The sequence below is a fragment of the Labrus mixtus genome, chromosome 11 (assembly GCF_963584025.1).
Source record: "Labrus mixtus chromosome 11, fLabMix1.1, whole genome shotgun sequence".
Taxonomy (NCBI): domain Eukaryota; kingdom Metazoa; phylum Chordata; class Actinopteri; order Labriformes; family Labridae; genus Labrus; species Labrus mixtus.
In genome coordinates this window covers 1,166,535-1,176,352 of record NC_083622.1, presented here as the reverse complement: position 1 = coordinate 1,176,352, position 9,818 = coordinate 1,166,535, and the positions used below count along the sequence as shown (strand labels likewise).

The window sequence follows — 9,818 nt, the reverse complement described above, 5'->3', positions numbered from 1 at the left end:
CTGAACCTTTCAGTGAAATAACATCAGCCCAACAGGTCAGTGCAGAGAGGCTGAGGTCAAAGGTCAGGGGTCTGTGCGCAGGTAAACCGTTAATCAGCAGCTTCTCTCTGCACGTGATCAGAACAGTCTCTCCTCTCTCTCTGGGATTCTACGATGAGGAGGATGAAGAAAGGTCTAGAAGAGGGGGAGAGCTGAGTGGAGCTGAACACACAAGAAGATTTAAAATAGTCAGAATTGTCCTTTAATCTGGGAGATATGGAGGATCTGTAGTTAGAGGAGGGAACGATGAGCTCAGGCTGCTGTAAGCTGCAGAAACAAACTGAAAACGTTGAAATGTGACGATTTGAAGCATCACAGCCGTGACGCCCGCCCCCCCGCCCGCCCCCCTGCCCGCTCTGACCTCTGGATTAAGGATTACCCACCACACACTGAGAAGCACGAGATTACGCTTTTGTGTTGTTGTGTCCGCATGCTGCCTGTGAGGAGCCCAACGTGCAGGGAGAGAAAGGACACTCTGGACGCTCTCTGAAGCTGCTCACAGGAAACAGGTGGTTTAGAGTTTGAAGATGGAGATTCAGAGGATAAAGAGAGGCTGAGGAGACGGAGAGAGTCGGCGTCTGATTGGACAATCTGTGCTGTGAAGCAGCTGATAGAATAACTGAGTAATTCAACCAGCTGCAGAGTTCAGTTATTTAAATCTCTCTGATTTATTTTGATTTAAAGGCTGCAGATGATCTTCATGGAGATATCCTGTAGACAGACACATTCATAGTTTGGATTCAAATGTAAACATATATGAATGTGAGCTTTAAAAGTGAAGTAAATCCATGTATTTGAGTTTAAGTTAAAAATAAGTTTACAACATTTATACAGTGATTATTTACAGCATGGAGTAACTGTGACCAAAGTATTTAAATCTACCTCTGTGGGTGTCATAATGTTTGCCTTGAGTCGAATCATCCTAGCCTCTGATTGGCTAACGGAGGGAACATGTGATGAGTAACAAGGAAGTGATAGCTGAATAAAAAAAAGCAGACAAAACCCACCTTTCTGTTTTGATTGACAGCTGTCACACCAGCGCAAACGAGCCGCACTAACTTTGCAAACGGACGCGATTCTGTTTTAACCGAACCAAGCCGGTCAGGGGAGATTACGCTCTAAGTTTATTTGTGCAAATCAAATATCGAAAACAGACAGAGCGGACAAGGCGTCACATCCTCCTGAGATCTTTTGACCCGCAGGATGGGAACAAGTGTTCTGACTCGTACTCTTCCTTAAATCTTTGATTGCCAAAATCCCCCCAGCACACGGTTAAATCATGAAGTATTTCTGATTTCTCTCTTTGTCAGTGAACAACTGTTGTGACGGCCCTCGTGCCAGCAGGGCCTGGACTACTGAGCGAGTTCAACATACCCACGCTATCTTTGGGTTGTCTGGTTGATCAGCTCCGGGAGCTCCACGATCAAGAGATCTGATTGGTTAGTGGGCGGAGATTTTCACAGGTCGATCTCTTATCTCAGACATAACCCGCTCCGGAGCAGGTTAGGTGTGCAGCATAAGTTACCGTGGCGATATAACCAGGTAAGAAGGTGAAGGACCTTTGTAGGACTGAAAACCCCGGGTGGTTAACCCTGAAGTGACCTCGCTAACACCAAATCCTGCTTCATAGTGCAGGCCCCTGATGTTGTGTTTTGTATCCCTGCAGGTCGCTGGTGGACGATGATCCACTACACCTGCACACCTGGGCGGTCTCTCTCAGGTGTAGGCTACTTAAGATCCGGCAGACCCATCCACCCTCTCGTTCACCACAGCTCCTCGTCGCACCATGCTTCTGTTTTAGTTTGCTCATGTGCACACTCCTCACTCTCTTCGTAAATGGTCATTATTAAAACCTTTACCCTGTTTAAGGTCATGTTTCTTTGTTTTTTGTCAGGCCTTAAGAGCCGGGTCGTGACAATGTAAACATACAAGTGAAAAAAAAAAGAGAAAGCAAAAATAAATAAAAAAATAAGAAAAGAGGCAAAGATCAGGCAGAAGATTTAGCGAGTACAAAATGAGTTTTTGTAGCCATCATGACGTCACACTTTCAGTGAGAAGCTCCCGTTCTGAAGCCGTCATTACAGGTGTTAGTTTCTGTCTGTATCCGTATCGACAGGTCTCCATCGTAGTGACTTGTTAGTCATCGCCTTGCTTAAAGTTCCACTGCTGTATGGTCTGTTTACATCTCTCTGTACTGAAGGAGACTTTAAACTAAAGATTGAGAAACATAAAGTCATGAGGAAAATGTTTACTGAGTTGATAAACCAGCTCAGAAGATGGACCATTTTCTCTTCTGGTTTCATAACATCAGACTTCTCTCTGGTGACCAGTACAGTCGCCCCCTGCTGGCCATTAGAAAGAATGCAGGGTTAAGGCTCATGCAGTCCCCAACAACAAAAGAAACCCCAGGAGTAGATACAGAATACTCTGAACCAATGAACACCTCTTCCCACCTGAGAATTTATCCAAAATGTCTGCTGTTCATAAAGCCAGCTGAGACTTTCTGTGTGTGGATTCAAACACAATGAATCAGGATTATGCAACAGAAAAACTGATATAATGAAGGTGTGACTCAGTAAACTCTTCTCAAGACATGAGCTCAAGGACTGCTAGTGGAAAAAGAAAATCTCTTCAAGGCCTTATCATGACATTTAACACTGGGCTTTAGTCATGCATCCTGCCAAGATTTAATTCATCATAACTCGCCATCTGACAGAAACCTCGGCTCTTTTACGTTTCCTGGGCTTTCATAGAAAGATGCTTTGTAGTCTCACAACTTTAATATCCACATTTAATACTGCAAATGTCAATAAAGACCTAAAAAAATAATATACAGTATATATATATAACAGGACGAAGAAAGAGTCGGAGCTTCTCATGTCAACATTTTTAACAGAATATGAGATATGAGAAAATGTAAATAAGCAAAATAGCATCTTTGAAATCATTTGAATTTAGACTTTGTTCTCAGAATGCAAAATGAAGAAATTCAGACTTTCCCTCCCTCTGTTTTTTTTGTTTTTTTGTGTGCATACACTTGGCCCTGAGCTGGGTTAATGAGATGAAACTCTGGAGATAAATGAGCCACTTGGACTCGCTGATAGTACCCTCCTCATCCTCAGACAGCCCCGTCCTGTCGTCCTGTTGTTGTGCAGTACGTGTTCCCACTGTAGGCGGTGGGGTGGGGGGTGGGGGGGGGGGGGCAGCTCCTTTGTCATCATCATCATCCTCATCCTCGGCCAATGGAGAGGCCAGCGGAGGAGACACTTTAACCGTCTCCTCGGCGCGGAGCGGAGCAGAGCAGAGCGCAGCGCCCAGGACGGTGGCGCGGATCCCTCCTCCTCCTCCTCCTTCCACACTGTTATAAAAAAAACATCTCAGAGCGGGTTCTCTTTTCTAATAATGGACTCTTTTTGATTCCCATCTTGAGGACTTCAGGATGTTTAAGGCAGTAGAGGAAGCTCGTTGTGTGGATATCCAGCTGGAATATGTTGCAGCACGGACTGTTGGATTGTGCGTCTTGGAGGGAATTTAAAAATTAAAGTGAGTACATCATAAATCATGTAAAATTAGAGTAATACTCTTATTTCATCGGAGCCTGTATAGTCAGTATATCAGTTAAGATTCACGAATAACATCTGTTAACTTCTTTTAAATCTTGCGCACAAACCCATCAGAAGATTGTTAGCGCCAAAATTATTAGTGCATTTCTTCAAGAATTCAGATGACAGACAGCTGCAGTAATCTCCTGGTAGATATATATTTGCTAAGTGTCCTGTAAGATGCACAGAGTCCTCCTGGGATTTCTGCAGGGATTCCTCTTCGCATCGGGTATTATTGGCTGGATGTGCGGGAGGTTTCTGCTTGACTGCGCGCTGGAGATGGATATACAGTGAAATAAAATAAATAAAGCTTGAGGAAAGGACATGTGAAGCTGAAAGTAGAATGACAGGAGAGCCTGTAGCTGTGACTTTCTGAAATATCTGGACATGGAAACAACCAAGAAATGAAATAATATTTATAAAAAATGTATTCTAGTAATCTCTTGAGATAAAACTGCATCAATAAGGAACATTTATGATCCACCTCCTGCTGCACAGCTGATGACAATCTAGAGTTTCAGTCTGCAGGATTTGATGGATGTTTTATATTCACAACTTGTAGTCCCACAATGCACTTCAGTTTACATTTTTTTTTAAATTTTCCTCAGCTTATTAAACTTCCTCTCATGCACCCTGAGAGTTAAATATTTACCATTTTTAGACAGAATAAAAAGAGATATTGTTTTTACTACATGTGTAACTAACATGTGTGGAGATTTGTGTGTCTGCGGATTAACGACCACGAGCACCAGCTGGGTTTTGTTTACTACTACAGCTGTTGTTGTCCAGCCAGATTATGACATCATCCCTCTTTACTCTGGAGTACGTAGTGTCCAACCATCCATCATCCACTTTACATCCATGTCCATCCAACCGGCCATCAATCATCCATATTTATTGATTTGTGTATTAAATATCCATCAATGGAGCCATCAGAGAATCCATCCATCCATCCATCCATTCATCATCCATCCATCCATCATCCATCCATCCATCCATCCATTCATCCAGCCATCCATCCATCCATCCATCCATCCATCCATCCATGCATGCATTCTCTAAATCTATAATTTCTTTGATCGCATGTATCATCCTCAAAACATCCACCTACTGTACCTATAGATCCCCCTTCCCTCCATCATCCATCAATCATCCATCCATCAATCCAACCTTTGGTCAATCAATCAATTACCATCCATCCAATCTATCTGTGCATTCATTCATTAACAATCTGCCACAAGCCATCCATCAATCATGATGCCTTCCATCCATCCAAGCATCATCCCTTCAATCTATCAATAGACCCACCAATCAGTTGATCCATCCATTGGTCCATGCATCCATCAAATTGATCAAAACATACAAGCAGCATCCATCCTTTGATACTCGAAATGTTGATCATCCCTCTGTCAATCATCCATCCATCCATCTATCTATCCATCCATCATCATCCATCTATCCATCCATCCATCATCCATCATCCATACATCATCCACCCATCCATCCATCCATCATCCATACATCATCCATCATCCACCCATCCATCCATCCATCCATCATCCATCCATCCATCCATCCATCCATCCATCCATCCATCCATCTATCTATCCATCATCCATCCATCCATCCATCCATCCATCCATCCATCCATCATCCATACATCATACATCATCCATCTATCCATCATCCATCATCCATACATCATCCATCATCCACCCATCCATCCATCCATCCATCCATCATCCATCCATCCATCCATCTATCTATCCATCATCCATCCATCCATCCATCCATCATCCATCCATCATCCATCCATCTATCCATCCATCCATCCATCCATCCATCATCCATCCATCCATCTATCCATCATCCATCCATCATCCATCCATCATCCATCCATCCATCCATCATCTATCCATCCATCATCTATCCATCCATCCATCCATCCATCCATCATCCATCCATCCATCCATCCATGCATCATCCATCCATCCATCCATCCATCCATCCATCCATCCAGCACTGCTCGTATTAATTAATTAATTTCATTTATCATGTAGTTATTACTTTATTCCCCGTGGCTCTATTTAACAAAACATCTTAATGTATTATGTTAATGCATGTTTCTTTCTGGGATCAATAGAGTAATTCTATTCTATTCTATATTCTATCATAACTCGCCATCTGACAGAAACCTTGGCTCTTTTACGTTTCCTGGGCTTTCATAGAAAGATGCTTTGTAGTCTCACGGCTTTAATATCCACATTTAATACTGCAAATGTCAATAAAGACCTAAAACAAAAATATATACAGTATATATATATATATATATATATATATATAACAGGACGAAGAAAGAGTCTGAGCTTCTCATGTCAACATTTTTTAACAGAATATGAGATATGAGAAAATGTAAATAAGCAAAATAACATCTTTGAAATCATTTGAATTTAGACTTTGTTCTCAGAATGCAAAATGAAGAAATTCAGACTTTCCCTCCCTCTGTTTTTTTTGTTTTTTTGTGTGCATACACTTGGCCCTGAGCTGGGTTAATGAGATGAAACTCTGGAGATAAATGAGCCACTTGGACTCGCTGATATGTTTCTTTGTGTCCTGATTTTGCTAATGATCCTGTGTTTCATGTTAGCTGAAGCATCAGAACAGCCCTTTGTGTTGCAGATAGCCTCAGCATAAAATGGAACCTCATTGCTTAAATTAAAGTCTATCTGCAAAGCTCACCTGTTCCATTTGAACTAAAACAATTTGAAGTCAGAGAAACAGGGGTCTGATGGCAGTAAAGCCTCGGCCTGTCATCGCTTCTCCTGCAGTTATGTTTAGTGCAACATAAATTATCTGAGTTGTAGGCTGTTGCATCATTTGTTGCACAAATTGAACTCAAGGAGATTTAATATACAGTGGGACATACTGGTCAAGGGTGAGAATGTGATATACATAGAAGTGCTGATGAACATTTTCACTGGTTTACAGGATCAAAATGGTCAAAAATGTGCAGATGTACATTGCTTTTTAGACTTCATGGTTGACGCATTGTGCATCCAATCTTCATGCATAAATTCAGGATGATTTATTGTGTAATGTTTAGTTTCAACTCACACTCAGTGGAGATAAAATAAAGTTTCACTCTAAGAAATTGCTGTAAATTTACAAGGAAATTTCAACAGTATGATCCTGTTATGTTTAAATACAGGACATTACTGTATTATAACGTTTAAAACCATATTTTACTGTATTATTGCTTGAAGGAAACAAAACGGTAATTTACCGTAATTTTTGCAATGCATTTTGGGAAAAAGAAGTTGAGACCACACGGTTGAAAGGACAGTGGACAGGTTGTTTATTCAGTTATGAAACTATAACAGAATTTCTTTCACTTCTCTGTTTAAAATGTAACTATCAAAACTCCTTTATACACTTTTTATACATTGGAAATGGCCTTTGCTAAACGCCTTAATGTAAATATTTGTGGGAGATTTTTTGCTTATTTAACCTTCATGTTCTTAAAGTGTATTTTCTTTGTTTAAAATAACATCTTTTTGCTGTATTTACAAAAACTGTAGAAAACTGTAAATTTCAGCAACAGCAATATACCGTTAATTTTACAGTAACTTCCTGGCAACCCTACTGCCAGTTGTTTACCGTTTTTTAACAGGGGAATTTCTAAGAGTGCACCCTTAGAAGTCCACAGGCTTGTATCTTTGATTTATTTTCTGAAGAACAAGACATGACCCATTTGTTGCTTTCTTTTACTGATGATTCCACCAGAATGAATTCATGAACATCCAAGATTATTTTCAAACTGTAAGCAGATTTTGCAACACTGATCTGAAACCCTTCTCTGTTTCATCTTCAGGTCATGGAGTGAACGTCGCAGCATCAGTTGATCCAATGATTGAGACCGGCACTCCGAGTATGTTCGGCCGGACCGAACCGGCGAACTGCACCGTGTGCTGCTGTACGCTGGCCAACAAAATCCTCATGGTGCTCTTCATGGTGCTGCTCATCTTTGCCATCTTGTTTGGGAACTTGGTGACTCTGGCCGTGGTTCTTGGGACCAAGCACTTCAAGACATCGCAGGGTTACCTGAAGGCGTCGCTCGCCGTGGCTGATCTGGCCGTGGGGATATTTGTTGTTCCGCTGTCGGTCTACGCTGAGATTTCCCTCATGCTGACCGACTCTGCACCAGAGTGGACTTCATATAACTCGCAGTCTGTGAGTTTCCACCCGTGCAACGTCATCGGACCCATCTTCGCCGGGTGCACTTTGGTTTCCATCACGACCATTTTCCTGCTGACAATCGAGAGGAGCATCGCCGTGTTGAGGCCGCTGCACAAAGACTCTGTGATCACGCGCAAAAGAACCATGATCCTCATCATCCTGTCCTGGGTGGGGAGCTTCTTCCTGGCCGTGTCTCCGATGGTTTTCAGCAACGAGATCGCCCTGGAGTACAACTCCTGCAGCCGGATGTGTAACTACGCTCTGGGGACTATCGGCGAGTTCCCCAGCCAGGCCTGGAACATCCTCCTCCTCTTCCCCGCGTTCGACTTCACCCTCCTGGGAGGGACCGTGGTCATCAACATCATCTCTCTGTCCAGCATCCGGCAGCACTCGAGGCGCAGGAAACACCTAGCCGAGTCCGAGTGCCAAAGCACCTCCAAACCCACCTTCTCCGACATCAAAGCAGCCAAAACAATAGGGACACTGACCGTGGCGTTTACCGCATCATTCACGCCCATCGCTGTCTTCGTGGTCGGGAACGTTTTGGGGAATAAATGGTGCAACTTTTCCTTTTTTGCCTTCTGGATTTTGGCCTCCAACAGCTGCTGGAATGTGATCATTTACAGTGTGAGGGATCAGAAGTTCAGACTGAGAGCACACAAACTCCTCATGCCTTTCCAGAGAAAAGACTCGACCAAATCCTAAAAAAAAATCAGGGACCAAAGATCAAGAGAACTGCATCTTATAAATGCTTGTTACACAAACTCTAACACACTCGCTAAGAGACGTGTCTGCATGTTTGATGGATTGCTGTTGTGGTATAACAAAGTTTCTTTTGAACATCATTAAAAGCATGGAAAGTTTTCAGGTGTTCACAAATGTTGGATATGAACTGCTCCTCTTTGTGAGCGTTTGTCTTGTTCTGTGTAACATTACAGAAGCTTGCTTCAGTCTGTTGAATCACGGTTGTTTATCAGAGTGTGATCTATTAAAACATGCTACCAGACAAACCTGCCGTCAGTGTGTGAGGCTGAATGTGGATGTCAGAGAAGATATGTCCGAGATATTTCTGCAGGTTTTTAGTTTTTTCAGGGTGATAATGAATCATTGCAACATGCTCATTAAATATGGCAGCTTGGTCAGTGTTCCTTTATGTCAAAAAAAAATAAAAATCTGACATCAGCTCGGCCCGTGCAGAGCTCTGTGGTGACGTTCACAAAGACAAGTTCACATTTCTAAATAAAGGTTGCAGACAAACCTTTAATATTTGTGAGTTTTGGATGTGCCACTATAATAAAACTTTGTTATTGTTGCCAAACTGTTGCAGGTTGGTTTGATTTTTCCATTGAAGGCGAATGGAGCCGAGTGCACCATGCCTGCTTCAGAGACACACAGCCTGCACTTCAATCAACATTCATTCTTCCAAACATTTTTTTTTTGCCAAAAACAAGATGAAACATTAACGACAGACCCATTTCATCCTCTTGCATTTTGCAGCGGGCATTCATGCATACCTACAATCCTCTGTGCAGCAGGAGACATGTCACATTGACTGTACAGCTCCAGAGATTGCATTCTTTTTTTAAACAATGACATTTTCTGCTAAAGATGTGCCGGATGTATAAGCTTAAGGGTCATCCAACAAGTATCAATCAATCATTATTTGATCAAGGCCAATTCATAATAAGTGTTATCTTGAGACGCTTTACTAAAAGAGCATATGGGATAATATGCAGAAAGGATTTTTCCTTTGTGTTCCTTGTGTTCCTGTTGTCCACACTTCCTTGCCGTTGAGGTGGAAGTGGGAGCAGGTCTTTAGGAACAACTAAGACGTAGGGAATCGAAAAGAAAAAAACACATTTGTTGGCACAAGTGTGGCTGTGACACTAAGATGAAAAGATATCTGCTGGAAAAAAAACCTCAGCATTCATTGCACAACCT

General features: G+C 42.2%; 1 protein-coding gene across 1 annotated transcript; it reads left to right on the top strand.

Moving 5' to 3' along the window:
- Positions 1-3,312: 3,312 nt before the first annotated feature.
- Positions 3,313-9,209, top strand: LOC132983261 (alpha-1A adrenergic receptor). Its single transcript, XM_061049512.1, has 2 exons — positions 3,313-3,582; positions 7,513-9,209. The coding sequence occupies exon 2, from the start codon at positions 7,548-7,550 to the stop codon at positions 8,580-8,582; it is 1,035 nt and encodes a 344-aa protein (XP_060905495.1). The 5' UTR covers positions 3,313-3,582; positions 7,513-7,547; the 3' UTR covers positions 8,583-9,209.
- The last annotated feature ends 609 nt before the right edge of the window (positions 9,210-9,818 follow it).

Bases quoted from the DNA above. Each gene is read 5' to 3' on its own strand.
- LOC132983261 (XM_061049512.1), top strand. From the start codon at position 7,548: ATGATTGAGACCGGCACTCCGAGTATGTTCGGCCGGACCGAACCGGCG.